The sequence below is a fragment of the Hemiscyllium ocellatum genome, chromosome 7 (genome assembly GCF_020745735.1).
Source record: "Hemiscyllium ocellatum isolate sHemOce1 chromosome 7, sHemOce1.pat.X.cur, whole genome shotgun sequence".
Lineage (NCBI taxonomy): Eukaryota > Metazoa > Chordata > Chondrichthyes > Orectolobiformes > Hemiscylliidae > Hemiscyllium > Hemiscyllium ocellatum.
Genome location: NC_083407.1, coordinates 39,949,303 through 39,969,815, shown reverse-complemented (window position 1 = coordinate 39,969,815; position 20,513 = coordinate 39,949,303). Strand labels below are relative to the sequence as shown.

At 41.6% G+C, this 20,513-nt stretch overlaps 2 protein-coding genes across 2 annotated transcripts in view; one reads left to right on the top strand and one right to left on the bottom strand.

The window, feature by feature from the left end:
* tmem163a (transmembrane protein 163a) overlaps positions 1–16,279 on the bottom strand; it is a 287,064-nt gene extending 270,785 nt beyond the window's left edge. Inside the window, exon 1 of the mRNA XM_060827842.1 lies at positions 16,235–16,279. The gene's annotated coding sequence lies outside the window, so the exon portion shown is untranslated. The remainder of the gene's footprint in view (positions 1–16,234) is intronic.
* Positions 16,280–17,294: 1,015 nt separating this feature from the next.
* Positions 17,295–20,513, top strand: part of acmsd (aminocarboxymuconate semialdehyde decarboxylase) — a 53,424-nt gene continuing 50,205 nt past the window's right edge. Inside the window, exon 1 of the mRNA XM_060827746.1 lies at positions 17,295–17,351. Coding sequence (XP_060683729.1) covers positions 17,295–17,351 — 57 coding nt within the window. The remainder of the gene's footprint in view (positions 17,352–20,513) is intronic.

The following is a 20,513-nucleotide window of genomic DNA, read 5'->3' as shown; positions in this document are numbered from 1 at the left end:
GAAGGGATTCTGGCTAAGTTTACAAACAATACAAAGATAGGTAGAGGAACAGGTAGCATTGAGGAGATAGGGTGGCTACAGAAGGATTTGGAAAGTTTAGAAGAGTTGGCAAAGAAGTGGCTGATTGAGTACAACATGGGAAATTGTGAGGTCAACAGAATAGAGTCATGGACTATTTTCTAAATGGGGAGAAAATTCAGAAGTCTGAAGTGCAAAAAGACTTGCAAGTTTTCATTCAGGATTCTCTCAAGGTGAACTCGCACGTTAAGTCAGTAGTTAGGAAAGGCAAATGCAATGATGGCATCTATTTTGAGAGGACTTGAATATGAAAGCAGAGCTGTACTTCTGAGGCTCTAAAAGTCTCTGGTCAGACACATTTGGAGTATTGTGTGCAGTTTTGGGCCCCATATTTCAGGAAGGATGTACTGCCCTTGGAGCTTGTGCAGAGCAGGTTGACAAGAATGGTCCCAGGAATGAAAACCTTAACAAATGAGAAAAGTCAAACATATAAATAGAAAGCAGGGAACACCAGCTGTGCTTCGTCCAGAGGCTCACTGAAGATGTTACCTAGTATGGTGACGAAACATCTGAAAAATTAACCTTACAGCTCAGCGATCAAACTTACATCCGTATGAGGAATGTTTGTGGACTCTGGATCTATACTCGATTGAATTTAGAAAGAAATGGGGAGATCTCATTGAAACATACAGAATACTGAATGGCCTGGACAGAGTGGATGCCAGGAAAATATTTCATTGGTGGCAGAGATTAGGACTCAAGGGAACAGCCTTAGAGTAAAGGGAAGACCTTTTAGAATAGAGATAAGGAGAAACTTTTTCAGTCAGAAAGTGGTGAATCTATGGAACTCATTGCCACAGAAAGCTGTGAAGGTCAGGCCATTGAGTATATTTAAGACTGAGATAGACAGGTTTTTGAGTATCAAAGGGATCAAGGGCTACAGGGAGTAAGTGGGAGAATGGGGTAGAGAAACTATCAGCCATGAGTGAATGGCAGAGCAGACTTGATGGGCTGAATGGCCTAATTTCTGCTCCTATATCTTATGGTCTTATGAGAGACATAAATAGGGCAGAAACATTTCCCTTTAGTAGAAGGATCAATAACCAAGAGACTTAGATGTAAGTTATGGGGCAGAAGGTGTCGAGGAGATTTAAGGAAGACTTCTTTCACTCAGAATGTGTTGGGCATCTGGAACTCACTGCCTGGAAAGTTGGAAGAGACAGACACCATCACAACATTTAAGAACTATTTGGATAACCACTTGAAGTGCCATAGCATTCAAGACTACAGGCAAAGTGCTGGAAAATGGGATCCAGAGTAGATAGGTGCTTAATGAATGGTGCAAACTTGATGAGCTGAAGGGCTCTTTCTATGATGTAAAATTCTGCAACTCTAACTTTTATTGTCAAGTGATTTATTCACATTGCACAAGATCTTCCAGCACAATTACAAAACTGGCATCGATCCAACATTGTGGAAAATTATCCAGGTGTGTCCTGTACACAAAAAGCATTACAAATCCAATCCAACCAACTACCACCCGAAGAGTCTACTCCCAATCGTCAGTAAGGCTGGACTTGACAATAGCCAGCAACTGACCACAAAATTTCCAACACTCACTTGGAAAACGCATCCCCCAACTTAATTTACTTTGTTCTGACTACATGTAAGGCAATGATTTAAAGAAGTCAACATTTCAAAACCAGATAAACAACCTATTAAAATTAAAAGTGATCTCAGCAAAGAAGTTGTTCACAGACAGAAGCGCCATTTAATAGTCACTTAAGGAACTCACGCCAACTCTGCCTCAGTAGCACATTTGGCCAGAGAAGACAGAAATAAAGTGATCAACCTGATAGATTTCACTGCATGGACTAAAGGAAGACGTAAACCTTTTGCCCACTAGCAGCACCACTCCAAAATCATCCCCAACTTTGTGCATCCTCACAGCCTCTAATACCTAACCTCTCATCTGCTCCCCATTATCTCTAAGGTCACAAAAGATGCTGTGACCAAAATTCGAGACTTAGCTGATAGTCTTCAGTTCTTGCTGGGATTCTCTGTAGTTGCGGCAGAGTCCACTATGTTGTTCTGCTGCTGCTGGTAATACAGAGCTGCCGATCAATCAGATTGGCTGACACCTCTCAACAGAATGCCACCCTGTCTCTGAAAGGACAGAAGTCCCACTCTTAACTTATGGAGGTTGCCTCCAGTACATTTTAACTGTGGAACAGCCTGATTTAAAGTCAGTGCAGTACTGAGTGACTTTTTGACTATGGACAGGATCTGAGAGGAACACATTCCTCTATTAAATTAGTCCCATTATTCTCAACATTCTCTTTGTCCCTGGAGTTACCATTAAGAATAATGTAAGGGAAATAATAAAGCTGTTTAATTATTAGTTCAATATTAATTATGCTGTATAATCGTCTGACAGGATCATAATGTAAACCATCTTCCATGGCCATGATCTACTTGCCGCCTACTATTAGGGTGGTGTACAGTAGGTGATAGAGAAGGATTAAGAGCTGCCATACCTAGAGAATTAAGAATTCAAATTTTCAGTTCCTTTTATACTGAGCAGCATTACTACTGTTACGACACTTCATCAATAGGTTAAAACTAACCTATGTCACGTCAGTCTAAACCAGATCATGCTGCTTACTAGTGGGTGAATGATCCAAGTCTTAGTGAATTATGTTTTGCTGGCACAATGAACTTACTGGCTATCACTACAAAATTCCGTGCTGGAATTCTTGTCTCTACACATGGGGGTTGACTGGACCTTCCACACTCAGACAGAGAGACAGGAAAGCCACCATACTGCCAAAAGCTCATTCCTACTTCAACCATTGCTAATCAGGTAGGCATAATTTGCTGCTCAGATGGATTTGTCTTTGACTCTGTAATGAGTTATCACTGACGGAAAGCATGATGTACGTCAGCACACGAGACAGAAGCAGACTCTTTGGCCAGATTGTTGCTGTAAATGAATCTCTGCCAGTTTTTTTTTAACATGTCTATGCAAACACAAAGGTTGCATTTTTTGTGCATGAAAGAAATAGCATGGTTTGATATCAATGCTCAGTGCTAGTAATAAATTATGCCTTTCACATTTTGTCCTAAATACACCCATAGGAAACAAATCTTAAAGATGTTCACGTCTTACAAAGGAATCTATTTCTTGAGGATCCACAGTCACGCTGAAAATTACAACTCCAAAGAATTAAATTTAATATAGAACACCTGCCCATGTCTGAATATCTCTGTAGCTGAGACAAGTTCCAATTGATGCTAGTGTGTAGCAATGGTACTGCATATTAAATTAATTGCTCAAGTATATGTTTCAGTTCTCATGTCTGAGAAATGGGGTAACTGCAATTTGAATGCCAACCAAAAGCAAATTAAGATTTTCTTTTTAAAATTAAGAAGTTGGATAAGAATATAAGACATCAAAGCAGAGCAGGCCATAAATCTGATCAGACCTGCTCCACTACTCAACAAGATCATGGTTACACCATTTTCCCGCCCTATTCCCATACCCTTTGTTCCTTTCGCTTCCAAAAGCCTATTGATATAAGTCTTGAGTATTCTCATCAATTAAGTACTGATAGTTCTCAGAGACAGAGAACTTCGAAGATACATACACCACAGAGTGAAAACATTTCTCCTTTGTACAAAATTACTACCCCATGATCCCAAACCAACCCTGAGAGTATGACCACGAGCTTCAGCCCCCAATCAGGAGAAATACATCTCTCAACGTCTACCCTGTTAAATCTCTAAAACTTTGAAAAATGTCAAGGAAATTATCTTTCATTCTTCTAAATTCAAGAGAATTTTGGTGCATTCCATGCCACCTCTCCTTATAGAATAGCCTTCTTGCTCTAGAAATCAACCAAGTGAACATTTGTTGCATCCACTTTCAGGTAAGTAACATCCCTCCTCAGGGAGGAAGACCAAAATTCTACACAGTACATGAGGTGTGGTCTCAACAAAGATCTATTTAATTTAATAAGACTTCCTTACTCTTATACTCCAATTACCTGGCAGTAAAAGCGAATATACTAGTTGCCTTCTTAATCGCTGACTGTACCTGGATATGTATTTACTGAGGAGAAAGTGAGGACTGCAGATGCTGGAGATCAGAGCTGAAAAATGTGTTGCTGGAAAAGCACAGCAGGTCAGGCAGCATCCAAGGAGCAGGAGAATCGACGTTTTGGACATAAGCCCTTCTTCAAGAATGAGGAAGGTGTGCCAAGCAGGCTAAGATAAAATGTAGGGAGGAGGGACTTGGGGGAGGGGTGTTGGGAATGCGATAGGTGGAAGGAGGTTAAGGTGAGGGTGGTAGGCCGGAGAGGGAGTGGGGGCGGAGAGGTCAGGAAGAAGATTGCAGGTCAAGAAGGCGGTGCTGAGTCCAAGGGTTGGGACTGAGATACGGTGGTGGGGAGGGGAAATGAGGAAGCTGGAGAAATCTGCATTCATCCCTTGTAGTGGGAGGGTTCGTAGGCGGAAGATGAGGCACTCTTCCTCCAGGCGTCGTGTTGCCATGGTCTGGCGATGGAGGAGGCCAAGGACCTGCATGCCCTTGGCGGAGTGGGAGGGGAGTTAAAGTGTTCAGCCATGGGGCGGTTGGGTTGGTTGGTGCTGGTGTCCCAGAGGTGTTCTCTGAAACGTTCCGCAAGTAAACGGCCTGTCTCCCCAATGTACAGGAGGCCACATCAGGTGCAGCAGATGCAGTAAATGATTGTTGTGGAGGTGCAGATGAATTTCTGATGTATATGGAAGGATCCCTTGGGGCTTTGGAGGGAAGTGAGGAGGGAGGTGTGGGCGCAAGTTTTGCATTTCTTGCGGTTGCAGGGAAGGTGCTGGGAGTGGAGGTTGGGTTGGTGGGGGGTGTGGATCTGACGAGGGAGTCGCAGAGGGAGTGTTTTTTCTGGAACGCTGATAGGGGAGGGGAGGGAAATATATCCTTGTGGTGGGGTCTGTTTAGAGGTGGCGGAAATGACGTCGGATGATATGATGCATCTGGAGGTTGGTGGTGTGGTAGGTGAGGACCAGTGGGGTTCTGTCCTGGTGGTGATTGGAGGGGTGGGGTTCAAGGGAGGAGGAGCGGGAAGTGGAGAAGATGTGGTGGAGAGCATCATCAACCACGTCTAAGGGGAAATTGCGGTCTTTGAAGAAGGAGGCCATCTGGGTTGCTCGGTATTGGAATTGGTCCTCCTGGGAGCAGATGCGGCGGAGGCGAAGGAATTGGGAATATGGGATGGCGTTTTTACAGGGGACAGGGTGGGAGGAGGTGTAACCTAGGTAGCTGTGGGAGTCAGTCGGTTTATAGTAAATGTCCGTATTGAGTCAGTCGTCCGAGATAGAAATGGAGAGGTTTAGGAAGGGAAGGGAGGAATCTGAGGCGGTCCAGGTAAATTTGACGTTGGGGTGGAAGATGTTAGCAAAGTGGATGAACTGTTCAACCTCCTCGTGGGAGCACGAGGTAGCGCCGATACAGTCATCGATATAGCGGAGGAAAAAGTAGGGGTGGTGCCAGTGTAGCTGCGGAAGATGGACTGTTTCACATATCCGACGAAGGGGCAGGCATAGCTGGGGCCCATGAAGGTGCCCATGGCTACTCCTTTGGTTTGGATGAAGTGGGAGGATTGGAAAGAAAAGTTGTTTGGAGTGAGGACCAGTTAGGTCAGTCGAAGGAGGGTGTCAGTGGAAGGGTACTGGTTGGTTTGGCGGGAAAGGAAGAAGTGGAGGACTTTGAGGCCTTCGTGATGGGGGATGGAGGTGTATAGGAACTGGATGTCCATGGTGAAGATAAGGCATTGGGGGCCGGGGAAGCGAAAATCATGCAGGAGGTGGAGGGAGTGGGTGGTGTCCCGAACATAGGTGGGGAGCTCTTGGACGAAAGAGGACAGGACCGTGTCGACGTTTGCAGAGATGAGTTCGGTGGGGCAGGAGCAGGCTGAGACAATGGGTCGGCCGGGGCAGTCAGGTTTGTGGATTTTGGGCAGGAGGTTGAAATGGGCGGTGCGGGGTTGTGGGACTATGAGGTTGGAGGCGGTGGATGGGAGATCCCCTAAGGTGATGAGGTTATGGATGGTCTGGGAGATGATGGTTTGGTGGTGGGAGGTGGGTCATGGTCAAGGGAGCAGTAGGAGGAGGTGTCTGCAAGCTGGCAGTTAGCCTCAGCGGTGTAAAGATCGGTGCACCAAACTACCACCCGTTACAGTCAGGGAGAGGAAAGGGAACCAACAGATAGGGCAGTGATCCCCTGTGGCCATTCCCCTCAGCAATAAGAGTTTTGTCGTGGATACTGCTGGTGGGCATGGCCTACCAGGGGAAAGCCATAGTTATCAGGTCTCTGGCACTGAGCCTGGCACTGTGGCTCAGAAGGGAAGGGGGGAGAATAGAAAAGCACTAGTGGTAGGGTACTCAATAGTTACAACAATTGATAGGAGATTTTGTGGTCAGATACGGGACTCCCGGAAGGTATGTTGCCTCCCGGAGCCAGAATTCAGGAGCCAGAGATTGAGATACATATTGGCACCAAAAATATAGCCAGGAAAGGGATTTAGGATCTGAAAGGTGACTACAGAGAGTTAGGTTGGAACCTGAAGAGCAGGGTGAGTACAGTGGTGACCTCAGGTTTGCTACCAGTGCCACGAGATAGTGAGGTGAGGAACAGTCAGCGAATGCAATTTAACACGTGGCTGCGAGGCTGGTGCAGGAGAGAGGGCTGCAGATACCTAGACCATTGGGATACCTTCTGGTGAAGGTGGGACCTGTACATGAAAGATGGGTTGCACCTGAACTGGAGGGGCACAAAGGTCCTGGGTAGGTGATTTACTTATGTGGTTTGGGAGAGTTTAAGCTAGTTTGGCAATGGGGGGGTGGGAATCAGAGCTACATATCTGAGAGGGGGGGTAGATGTAGATGGGGCAATGACAGGATATAGTGAATCTATTGAGAAGGTTTCTCACGTGACGAAACAAAGGCTTGGTTGAAGTGTGTCTGCTTTAACGCAAGGACTGTTAGAAATAAGAGTGATGAACTTCGAGCATGGATCAGCACTTGGGGCTATGATGTTGTGGCCATAACGGAGACATGGGTTTTACAGGGGCAGGAATGGTTGCTAGATGTTCCAGGGTTTAAAATGTTTAATAAGAACAGGGAGGATGGAAAAAGAGGAGGGGGTGTAGCATTGTTAATCAGTGAGTGCATCACAACTACAGAAAAGGTTGTTGAGGAACATTTGCCTACTGAGTCAGTATGCATGGAAGTTAGGGACAGCAAGGGAGCAGACCCCCCCCCCCCCCTAATAGCAGTAGAGAAATTGAAGAATTCATAGGCCGGCAGATTTTGGTAAAATGCTGAGATAGCAGGGTTGTTGTTCTGGGTGACTTCAACTTTCCCAATATCGGCTGGAACCTCCTTAGTGCAGATGGTTTGGATGGAGCCATTTTTGTCTTCAGGAAGGTTTCCTTACTCGGTATGTAGACAGGCTGACGAGGGGAGAGGCCATTTTGGATTTGGTGCTCTGCAATGAGCCAGGACAGGTGTCAGATCTCGTGGTGTGAGATTACTTTGGTGACGGTGACCACAACTGCCTCACATATAGCATAGCCTTGGAGAGGGAAAGAAGCATTTACCAAGGGAAGATATTTAATTGGAGAAAAGGAAACTATGACGCTATCAGACAGGCATTGGAAAGTACAGACTGGAAGCAATTGTTCCACAGAAAGGGCACAGCAGACATGTGGAGACTGTTTAAGGAGCAGTTGTTGCGAGTGATACACGAATTTGCTCCTCTGAAGAAGGAGGGATAAGATTAAGGAACCTTGGATGACGAGAAAAGAGGAGCTTCTCATCAAATGGAAAAAGGCAGCTTACGTAAAGTAGAGGAAACAAGGATCTAGCATAGCTTTATAAAATTACAGGCTTGCTAGAAAGGAGCTCAAATATGGATTGAGGAGAGCCAGGAGGGGGGATGAGAAAGAATTGGCAGGAAGGATTAGGGAGAACCCAAAGGCATTTTTCTCAGACGTAAGGAATAAGAGAATGATCAGGGAGAAGGTAGGGCCGATCAGGGATAGCGTAGGGAACTTGTGCGTGGAGTCTGAGCAGATAGGGGAAGCCCTAAATGAATTTTTTGCTTCAGTTTTCACTAAGGAAAAGACTTTGTTATGAATGAGAACTTTGAGGAGCTGGAGTACAGGCTTGAACAGATCAAGATTGATGAAGTTGATGTGTTCGAAATTTTGACAAACATTAAGATTGATAAGCCCCAGGGCCAGACCAGATTTATCCCAGGCTGTTCTAGGAAGTGGGAAAAGAGGTTGCTAAGCCGTTAACAAAGATCTTTGCTTCCTCACTCTCCACAGAAGCCATACCAGAGGATTGGAAGGAGAGGAATGTTCCTCTTTTCAAGAAAGGTAATAGGGAAATCCTTGGCAATTACAGACCAGTCGGTCTTACGTCTGTGGTCAGTAAGATTTTGGAAAGAATTCTGAGAGATAGGATTTATGACTATTTGGAAAGTGTGATTAAAGGCAGTCAGCATGGTTTTGTGAGGGGCAGGTCATGCCTAACTAATCTTGTTGAATTCTTTGAGGAGGTGACAAGACAGGTCGACAAATGTTGAGCAGTGGATGTGGTATATATGGACTTCAGCAAGGCATTTAATAAGGTTCCCCCGGTAGACTAATTCATAAAATCCGGAGGTATGGGTTACAGGGAGATTTGACTATCTGGATTCAGAATTGGTTGACAGACAGAAGGCAGAGAGTGGTTATAGATGGAAAGTATTCTGCCTGGAGGTCAGCATTGAATGGTGTCCTCTGCCGTTTGTAGTTGTTATAAATGACTTGGATGAGAAGGTTGAGGGGTGGGTTAGTAAATTTGCAGATGACACAAAAGTTGGAGGTGCTGTTGATAGTATCGAGGGCTATTGCAGGCTGCAATGTGACATTGACAGGATGCAGAGCTGGGCTGAGAAATAGATAAATGCGAAGTGATGCATTTTGGACGGTCGAACTTGAATGCTGAATATAGGATTAAAGACAGGATTCCTGGCAATGTGGAGGAACAGAGGGATCTTGATGTTCAAATACATAGATCCCTTAAAGTTGCCACCTAAGTGGATAGGGTTGTTGAGAAAGCATATGGTGTTTTGGCTTTCATTAACAGGGAGATGGAGCTTAAGAGCTATGAGGTTTTGCTATAGCTCCACAAGTCCCTGGTGAGACCACACTTGGAATATTGTGTCCAGTTCAAGGCACCCTACTATAGGAAAAATACAGAGGCTTTGGAGAAGGTGCAAAGAACGTTTACCAGGATGCTGCCTGGACTTGGAGGGCTTGCCTTATGAAGAGAGGTTGACTAAGCTCGTACTTTTCTCTCTGGAGAGGAGAAGAAAGAGAGGTTACCTGATCAAGATATACAAGGTAATGAGAGGTATGGGTGGAGTCAATAGCCAGAGACTTATCCCCAGGGCAAGATTGACTGCCACGAGGGGTCATAGTTTTACGATATTAGAAGAAAGGTGTAAAGGAGATGTCAGAAATAGGTTCTTTACGCAGACAGTTGTGTGTGCATGGAATGCATTGCCAGCGGTGGTGGAAGCAGAGTCATTAGGGACATTTAAGTGACTGCTGGACATGTACATGAACAACAATGAATTGAGGGATGTGTAGGTTAGGTCATTTTATTTTACATTAGAATTAATTCGCGGCACAACCTCAGCCAAAGAGACTGTTCTGTGCTGTACTTTTCTATTTACTATGTTTAAACAACTTCAAATGCTTCATCAATTAAATTCCCTCCATCATAAAGTCAGAAATGGTGTTGTCTGCAGATAATTGCACAGTGTTTAGACCCATTTGTAACTGCTCAAGTAATGAAGCAGTTGATTCCAACATGCAGCAAGATAGCATTAAAGTACATCATGCCACACCAGTGTCAGGCAATGACCACTTCCAACCACAAAAACAACTTCCCCTTCATAATCTATTGCATTACTATCACTAAATACCCAAACATGAATGGCCTCAAATAATATCATTGATCAGAAACTAAACTGGATTAACTGTACAAATGCAGCAGTGAAGGTTCATGTGATGTTGCCACTTTGAGTCAGACAGGCCTGTGTTTAAATCTCACCCACTTCAGAGGTGTGTAATAACAACTTTGAATGGGTTAATTAGGAAATTACCTACAAATGCTATGGATATAAGTGTAGTTCAGAGGCTTGGTATTCTGCAGTAAACAACTCAGTTTCCAGTTCCCCAAAGCCTTCCATTACCTACAAGGCACAAGTCAAGAATGCAATAGAATACTTTCCACTTGCCCTGGTTAAATGCAAGTAAAGGAGTTATATTGGACTCAAAATATTAAATTTGTTTCTCTCTCTATAGACGCTAACACTTTCGGTTTCTGATTTATATTCTTTCCAGAACTGTGATATTCATGGTTCAATAAATTAATCTTTCTATAAACAGTTTAACTCCCTTTACTATTTCTTAGCTCTATCATACTGATTTTACATTTTGATTTTCTGGACAAAGATAGTTTCTCTCTCTTCTCCCAATCCTCACTGTGATAAATATCCATTCTTCATTCCATTTTATCTATCTCTTCTGAAAATTAAGCTACCCATAATATTCAGTTTCCTGCTTTGATCACTCTGCAACTACATCTCAGTTATAGCTACTAGGTCAATCCCATCCCTCTCTCCACGTGTACCTTTGCTTCATCTATCATGATATGGTTGTTGCATTTATTTAGATACAGTAAATTTGCATTTCAATTTTTTATTATTTTCCCCTGACAAGGCTTTAGTCAGTCATGCTGTGTGGCCATTATTAAGCTCTCTTTCTATACCAACACAATCTGTTTGGATGCACTAAAGCATTCCTCTGCTGTAAAATCTTGCCTTTCCTTTTCAGACTTGCAGGATTTCTTAGTTTTACGTTTATGTGTTTGGAGAATATTCAGGTACAACTTAACTCCTGAGCAATATAAATCTGTTCAACAATTAGTTTTAATTGGTAGATTGTTGGTAACAGAATCAAATCGGCAACAATATTTAATAAGAGATTTTCCTTCTTTCATAAATTACAAAAACAGTTAGTTAATGTTGCATAATAGTATAGTATTAAAAAATTTAATTTGTTATCATTATCCCTCAGAGCCTGCTTTGTGAATATTACACCCACAACTGCCATCAACTTATTCAATCATTTGGTTACTAAGTATGATGCCATGAAAAGGAAATATTAAACAACATAATTAAAAAGGGTTATTTCAATTACCCCCTCTTATTACGAGAGAATAAATAGAATGTACTGTTATCTGTTAGAGCATTTTGTTTAATATTTGGCCATATTTAAAATTATTTCAGATACTCTACTATTGAATTATGATGTCATGTTAAAAAAAAGCAGTGTCCAAAGCCAGTGTAGGGAACCACTGTTAGTTGTTGTATAAACCCATCTGTTTTACTAATGCCCTGTAGCAGAAGTAAATCAGTCATCCTTACCTAGCCTGGGATTACATGTGACTCCAGATATGTGGTTGACTCTTAGCAAACTTCTGGGCAATTATGAAGAGGTGATCCTTGCTATTTGTCCAGCATTATAGATGTCCATGCCCCATGAATAAATAAAATAAACAAGATTCCGAAATCATAATATAAAGCCAAGGAGGAAACTTGTAAAACCTTTCTCCATGTCAAGGATTACGAGTTTTTCATTTTCTGAGGATTTTTCCTACTTCCAAAGATCCACCCTATTTGTCTGTTGAAGATGATAGATTATGCTTTTACTTATTAGGCCCAACCATTGTTTATATTTTCTCCCATATTTCCTCACCAATCACATGTCCACTTCTGCGAAGTGCGTGAAGGATACTGCTTCTGGCAGTAAAGTTCCTGTTGTTGACGTTATCTGCAAGGCAGCTTGCTTCAGATGACACAATTTCATCATGGCATCCCTACTGACCCTGAATCTAAAAAGACAGAGCTCTTCAATAGTTCTAGACGGGTGAACCATGATCTCTAAACACAGCCCTGTGGATAATGGTGATTGCAGGCTGGCCAGCTTTTCTGGAGACAGACTTCCCTGGCAACATTTTGTTTCACAGAATCCCTACAATCTGGAAGCAGGCCATTCAGCCCATCAAATTGACAGCAGCTCTCCAAAGAGCATCCCACCTGGACACAACTTATTTGTAACACTGCATTTCCTATGGCAATCCACCTAGCCTTCACATCTTTGGATTGTGGGAGGAAACCACAGCACCCAGACAGAGGAAAAATGTGCAAACTCTACACAGACAGTCACGAGAGGATGGAATCGAACCTAGGTCTCTGGCACTGTGAGGCAACAATGCTAATCACTGAGCCACTGTGCCGCCCACATGCTGTTTATCAGCAGCTTTCAAACATCTCAGAAATTGAGTGTACTGAATGATAAAGCAATACGTAAATAGAACAAGGAACTAACAAAATGAATCACCATACAATCTGTTGGCCCACGCCCTTATCCTTTAAAAGTGCACTGATGTTTGCTGAAGACAGGTCACTTTCTGTTTTTAAGAGCTTCTGCACATTATTAACAAGTCTGCTACATATCTGACCAAGACTAACAATACTACAATACTTTGAGAACATGTGCTTAAAAAATCATAGGAATTAACAATTAAATGCTAAGGAATGTACAAGTCTGTTTAAAATGTCTACTAAAATAAGAGAAAATCTAACTTTTCTTTTAAAAGGCAAACTTAGCTAAATCATAGAAATGCAGGACTTTCAAATTGTGCATTAAACACAGAACAACATAGAACTGTACAGCTCAGCCTTTCGGTCCACCATGTTGTGCCAAACATGATGCCAAATTAAACTTTTACTTTCTGCTTGCCTTTGGTCCATATCCCTCCATTCCTTGCATATTCATATACTTCTCTGAGAGTCCCTTCAATGCCCTTATCATATCTGCTTCCAACATCAACCCTAGCAGACACCTACCATTTAAGCGTAAAACATTTTCCCCTCATGTCTCCTTTGAACTTTCCCCCTCACCTTAAATGCATGCCTCCTAGTATTGGACATTTCAGCTCTGGCAAGAAGATTCTGACTGTTAGCTCATCTATGCATCTCATAACTTTATGGACTCCTATCAAGTCTTCCGTCAGCCTATGCTGCTCCAGAGAAAACTACTTGAGTTTTTCGAGCCTCTCCTTACACCTCATACTTTCTAATCCAGGCAAAATCTGGTAAATCTCTTCTGCACTCTCCCAAAGCCTCCACATCTCTCCTGTAATGTGGCGACCAGAATTGAATGCAATACTCTTAAGTGTGGCCCAACCAAAGTCTTATAAAGCCGCAACATGACATTCTGACCCTTGTACTCAATTCCCCAAACAATAAAGGCAAGCATGCCATACGCCTTCTATACCACTGTATCTACTTACATGGCTACTTTCAGGAAGCCTTGGACGTCAACCCCAAGATCCCTCTGTACATCAATATTATTCAGGGTCCTGCCATTAACTGTATACGTTTCCATAACATTTGATCTCATAAAGTGCAGCACCTCACACTTACCTGGATTAAATTCCATCTGCCATTTCTCCACCCATAACAGCAATTGATCTATATCCCGCTGTATCCCTTGACAAATTTCTACACTATCCACAATTCCACCAATCTTTGTAGCATCTGCAAACTTACTAACCCCCCATCTATATTTTTATCCAAGTCATTTATACATATCACAAACAGCAGAGGTCCCAATTTGGATCTCTGCGGAACAACACTAGTCATGAACCTCCAGCCTGTAAAACAACATTCCACCAGTACACTCTGCCTTCTATGGGCAACCCTATTCTGACTCCACACAGCCAAGTCACCACGGATCCCATGTATCTTAAGCTTTTGGATAATCCTACCATGACAGACTTTTGTCGAAAGCTTCACTAAAATCCATATAGACAACACCCTCATCTGTATCACTGCCTCAAAAAATTCAATCAAGTTACTATGGCATACCTTGTCATATACAAATTCATGCTAAATAGGCCATGCTTTTCCAATTGCAAATAAATTATATCCCTAAGAATTCTCTCCAATAGGTTCCCAACATTGTGAAAATAAAGTCTGTATTAGCACCAAAGAAAATATAGCAACCAATCATGATACATTTGTGGTAATAATCCTTTAGTGTTAGTTCTAACATACTACAAGCTATTTTTTTAAAAATTGCATTGTTAAGTCCCTTGCACAACATGAAGACATTGCCGAAAATGCTTCATAGCCAATGAAACATTTTCAAAGCAATTGCAACCTAAGAAAAAAAATCTTCTTACAACAACTGGGTAGGATCTAGAATGCACTGTTGAAGAGTGTTCTGGACTTGGGATTGACATTTTCAAAAGGGAATTGGATCATTCCTAAAGAAGAAGAACATTGCAGGAGTGACAGTAGTTGAAATACTCCTGCAGAAAGCTGGCACAGATGCAGTGGGCCGAGTGACCATCTTTTTTCCTGGAACCAATCTGTGATTCTATGAACTATTCACAGATACATGATTAACAATATAAGCATCATACATATTAGAGGAGATTTCCATCTCCAATAAGGGAGAATCTCAACAACTGTCCTTGAAATTTTCTGGCATTACAATAATACACATCCTCCAGTGCAGCAACTCACTGAGTCTTCTTATCAACCTCTACAAATCATTGTGCTTTCACCAAAACTTATGAACATACAAATTAGGAGCAGAAATAGGCCACTGGTCCCTCAAAACTGCTGTTCTCTTCATCAGGTCATGGTTAATCTGATTATTCCATTTTCCTGCCCATTCTTGATGATCATTCAACCCTTTGCTTGTCAAGGATCTATCCCGCCTTAAACATATTCAGACTGTTTATACTACCTTTTGAAAAAAGAAAGCTTCAAAGTTTCACAACAATCTGAGAAAAAACATTCTGTTAATCTCTGTCTTAAATGAGTGGACCTTTATTATTCTCCCACAAGAGGAAGCATCCTTTCCTCACCCAACCTATCAAGACCTCTCAAGGTCTCACATGTTTGTACATTTCTATGACTCTATGTTTCACTCAAAAACCTCAGCAAAGACAAGTTCTAGCCCTGTCCAACTTCCTTTAAAACCCACCCATTCTAACTGTTAGTCTAGTTGTTTTATTCCCAAGCCATTCACTATTTCTTTGAATATTTGTAATCTAAAGTTTGAAGGTAGATCTGATAGTATTTATTTGGGCTCTCCACACCTTGAATTAACTTGTCCACTATTATTTTTGCTATCACTTTCTCTAAAGGCATTCCCTCAGGAAATCTTGTTGAAATATCCAGAATTGTTGAAAAATACTGATTCTCAATTCTAGTTTTGGTAGGAATATCACACACTAAGGATCTGCTGAATAGTCCTTTGAAAGCTGGTACCAGAATTAAAGGCTTGATTGATGGTTGGGTAACCCCATGACCTATATGGCATCTCCAACTAAACTTAACTACATCTTTAAGTCATCCTGGCCAGTAAAAATATTTTCGTCTTTTAGCCTGTATTTTTCTAATACATTAGTGGCTTCCACTTGGAATCTTGGAATCCACATTTAAATTCTCATTAAGAAACTAGCCAAGCACCACCTTCTCAAGGGCAAATACAAACAGGCAATAAATTCTGGCCAACAGTGATACCCATGTCCCAGAAGTGAGTGAATAAAGAAAATCAGAGGGAACTACCATCTGATGCATAAATGCTCATTCCTTCTTGGCTGGAATATGATGTTGTCTCCATTTCCTCATTAATAATTTGGGCTGTATCTTTATAGTGGCTAATGAAATCTAACAGGTTCTTTTGAAATGTCTTACCAGACTCACCACATTAATTACCTGGCCCACTCCTCTGACATCTCTCACATTGAATTCCAGCCGGACTTACCTTGCACCATTCCCTGACAAACTCACCACTCAGCAGTCATTTACTGAAAGGTGGCACCCCTTATGTCTGCAACATCTTTAAGAGATTACTGTGTGACAGGTAAGCATTGGAAATTTAAGATTCCCCCTCTCCACCAATGTCATGGTACAGCCACCAGCCAATGGCTGGCATGGCTGTCAGCATGGCCGACAGTCCCTTACACATACAACATCATTCTCTCACTCACAGTTTAACCACCACACCACACACTTTACCTGTCTGTAGCTTCACCTTTTCTGTACACTCTTTGACAGGGCCACCCTGTCCCCAGGGCCCATTGTATACTCACAAACTATCTTTGCCCAGTAGTGTAACATTATACACAGACAACTAATCAATCAACCACAAACATGAACTTTTATTTACAGAAAGCAAAGGACAAAACAAACAAAACCAGTTGGGGCTGAGGTTTGTCCTGACAATGCAAACCAGATTTTTGTATCATGACCAAAGAATATTTGACAATCCATGATTGCCTAATGCACCCAGCTCTCTTCTAATGAAAGCAGATGGCAATAAAATTCTGTCTGGTTTGTAGTGCCCAACCCAGCTGAGCACTATCATGGACACTGGTAGTACGATCCATTAAGATGATCCCATACTGTTCCTTACATGTTAATGAAATCAGTTTTATTATTGACCCCTCAAACATATCATCCTTTCCCCTTGTTAAAACTTCTTCTTTAATTTTTAATACCAACATATCAGCTTCTTTTTCCTTCCCTGTTATTAGGTAGTCAGATATATTAATTCCTGAAACCTCCTTTCGTTTGTGCCAAGTTCTAACACTCACATCACGATTCCACATGGTGACTTGTGCCTGAACGTCTGTCTGTTTTCCTTCATATCATTATATTCCAGCTCACAGTTTGGCCAATAATCTATAACTGTTCATATCTCTGCCTGTACTCTTAGTTTTATTTAAGCATTTATGAAGTGTAATATTTATCCTATCGATGTCCCTGAAATCTTGATATATAAGCAATGGCATTAGTTGAATGAGTAGTCTCCAAAATAAATCATTTTTTAAACAATAATGACAAAAACACTTTGTGCTTTCAGTTACAAATGAATATGTTTTCTCTGCTCCTACATTGCACTTTGTACTTTAATGATTCGTTTGCAGTTAGTGAAAGTTTACTTGAACTGTGATTGGCCAGAGTACTAGTACACCTCTTAAAGTAAGGTGGAATAAATTGAGCGAGCCATCCGTTTGTATCAAAGATCAACAGTCAGAAGTGTCTGATTTATAGGTAATCTGCTTGTTGTACAAGAATGAAGATAGACTTACACTGTCACATCCTGCCCAAGGAATGGCCCAATCTAAAACAGGTAACAGTCTGGTGATATGGTTCAGAATTTTTGATAATTGAGTAGAAGGGGTCACGTTGAGCAACAGAGTAAATAAAATTCTCTCTAAGAAAAATAGATGCAGAAAGGATGTAAAACATTGAGAGGCCTCTGTATGAAGATGAGAGGCAAGATTTACACTAGATAGCAAACCTTCGTTTAACTGACTATGCCACTGATTCTGGCAAAGTGCAGCAAAATATGGGTTAACATTCTCAATCTGGTAATAACTTTTCAATCATGTGCTAATGAGGTAATATGTTAGTAGTTTGCATGAATGTTTAACCATCTTTGATATGTTTGTATTTGTGTGAGAAGGTGAGGAAAAATATACCATGGAAGCAATAGGCAATTATCATAATGTTGCACCTTGCATAAATTTTATTGGCCTGCTGTCAGAACCAAAAAAAAATTCCAGTCTCTCCAGCTGCTTTAGTGCTGTGAAAAATTGTCCAATTTCTCTATCCAACCACTCAAATAAAGAGACATCTTTCGATATATGTAGAGAAGAGAGATGCTGTGTCTCAATTAAATATTAAATGAAAAGCCTTGCTGAGGAATCTTAGATTGTTGGGTGGTTTTCATTAACTCAGAACCACGATTCCCTCATTGGCCAAGGATTAACAATGAGAATGAGAGGACAATGCAGATATGAGAGACTTTCCACAGTTGCCAACCAGAGCTACACAAAGAGCCTCTGTATTCTCATAAAATTCATTCAGTCCTTTGGTCCATGTATGTAGGCATCTTACCTTAGGAGCTCTTTTAATGATTATATTATGGCAGAAATATTTGACATGTGCAATACTAGGAAGTTTAAAAAAATCTAGACATCGTTTTGTGGCTAGGCATGTGTCATACAACCTCAATGTTGTTGAAGTTGGAACAGTTCCATAACCTAAATAGACTGAGCTCAAAACAATTGGTCTGGCCTACATTTACCTAGCAACTTCTTGGTGTTGAAGTTTTTCATGACAAGGTGCCATTGTCAGTGAGTGTAGATTTCAGTTGTGCTCCTCGATGGTTTTGCCCATCACCAGAGAATCATCAGCAATGCATGCACTTCCAAGAATCATAGAGTCATAGATTCATGCAGCACAGCAACAGACACTTTGGTCCAACATGTCCATGCTGAACATAATCTCAAACTAAACTAGTCCTACCTGCCTGCTCTTGGCCCAGATCCCACCAAACCTTTCCTTTTCATGTAATTATCTAAATGCCTTTTAAATGTGTAATTGTACTCATATCAACCACTTCCTCAGAAAGCTCATTCCACTAGCAAACCACCCTGTGCAAAAAAAACCCTTCATGGATTTTTAAAATCTCTCTCCTCTCACCTTAAAAATGTGTTCCCTAATCTTGAAATCCCCCATCCTAGGGAAAAGACAACTACCATTAACTCTATCTATACCCCTTATTATTTTACAAACTTCGATCAGGTCACTTTTGAGCAAGTTTCGTCCTGGTGCATAATAAAGATCTTCACTTTGTCCTAACGTTTCCTAAGGCATGTACAAATACTGCCTGATCTCCCTGATCCTGAAATCACTTTGATGTGGTTTCATTTACTTTCACTTGAATAATCCAAGTGCCTGATTGACAAAGCCTACAATATGTAGAGCACACGGTGACATTTTAACCACTCACCTCAGGCTCAATAATCAACATTCAGTTTCTGGGAGTTAGAAAATACCTCCTGCTCCTGAAATCCTTTGCAACTCTTTCCTTATTACTGTCCATATGCTGCTAAAACAAATCCTGAATAACAGATAGACCGAAAGGTAATCCATGAAAATACTTGGCTAACTGTGATTTGGGCAATTTTCATGCAGCACGTCTCCTTGAGACCGAGCAAGTTTCTCATGTTAATCCCCAAATTTAGCTTATTACTGATGTGGCAAAGCCCTAAAGCACCCCTACAGTCATGTTCTCTGACACAAAAGTCCTCACCATTGCTGGACCTACAGCTTTAATGGCCCAATTCAGGATCAAAAAACAACCATGTCAACAACCAATTTAACCAGCTCAAAAATCAAATTGAGCTTGGTGCTTCTTTTAGACTTGAGTGTGAGAAGCAGGATATCATCACATGACCAGCAGTTACATTGTGTAGTGATTTATTTTCTTGGTCTTCATGTAAATGTATCATCTCCATTGCTTCAAATCTTGTCTAAGGCATTTTCTTGTGGTTTCCCTGTTTACACCACTATTTTCATTTTCTAGGAAAATTAACTGCTGATCACCATGCTGTACCTGTGTATTGTTTTCCTTGATACAAAATTATCACTCTCATACAACAAGACATTGACATGATGCAGAGCTGGGCTGAGATGTGGCAGATGTAGTTCAACCTGGATAAATGCGAAGTGATTCATTTTGGAAGGTTGAATTTGAATGCTGAATACAGAGTTAAAGACATGATTCTTGGCAGTGTGGAGGAACAGTGGGATCTCGGGGTGCATGTACATAGATCCTTCAAAGTTGCCACCCAAGTTGATAGGGTTGTTAAGAAGGCATATGGTGTTTTGGCTTTCATTAACAGAGGGACTGAGGTTAAGAGTCAAAAATGTGCTGCAGGTCTATAAAACCTTGGTTAGACCATACTTGGAATATTGTGTCCAGCTCTGGTCACCTCATTATAGGAAGGATGTATATGCTTTAGGAGAGGGTGCAAAGGAGATTTACCAGGATGCTGCCCAGATTGGATGGAATGTCTTATGAAGAGAAGTTGAGTGAGCTAGGGCTTTTTGCACTGGAGAGAAGAAGGAAAAGAGGTAGCTTGATAGCGGTGTAAAAGGTAATGAGAGGCATGGATATAGCAGATAGCCAGAGATTGTTCCCCTGGGCAGAAATGGCTGTCATAAGGGGTCATAATTTTAAGGTGATTGCAGGAAGGTGTAGTGGAAATGTCAAAGGTAGATTCTTTACACAGAGAGTGGTGGGTGCGTGGAATGCACTACCAGTGGCGGTAGTAGAGTCAGAGACATTAGAGACATTTAAGCGACTGCTGAATAAGCACATGGACAGCAGTAAATTGAGGGGTGTATAGGTTAGGTTGATCTTAGATTAAGATAAATGCTTGGCACAACATCGTGGGTCGAAGGGCCTGTACTGTGCTGTACTGTTCTATGTTCTATACTT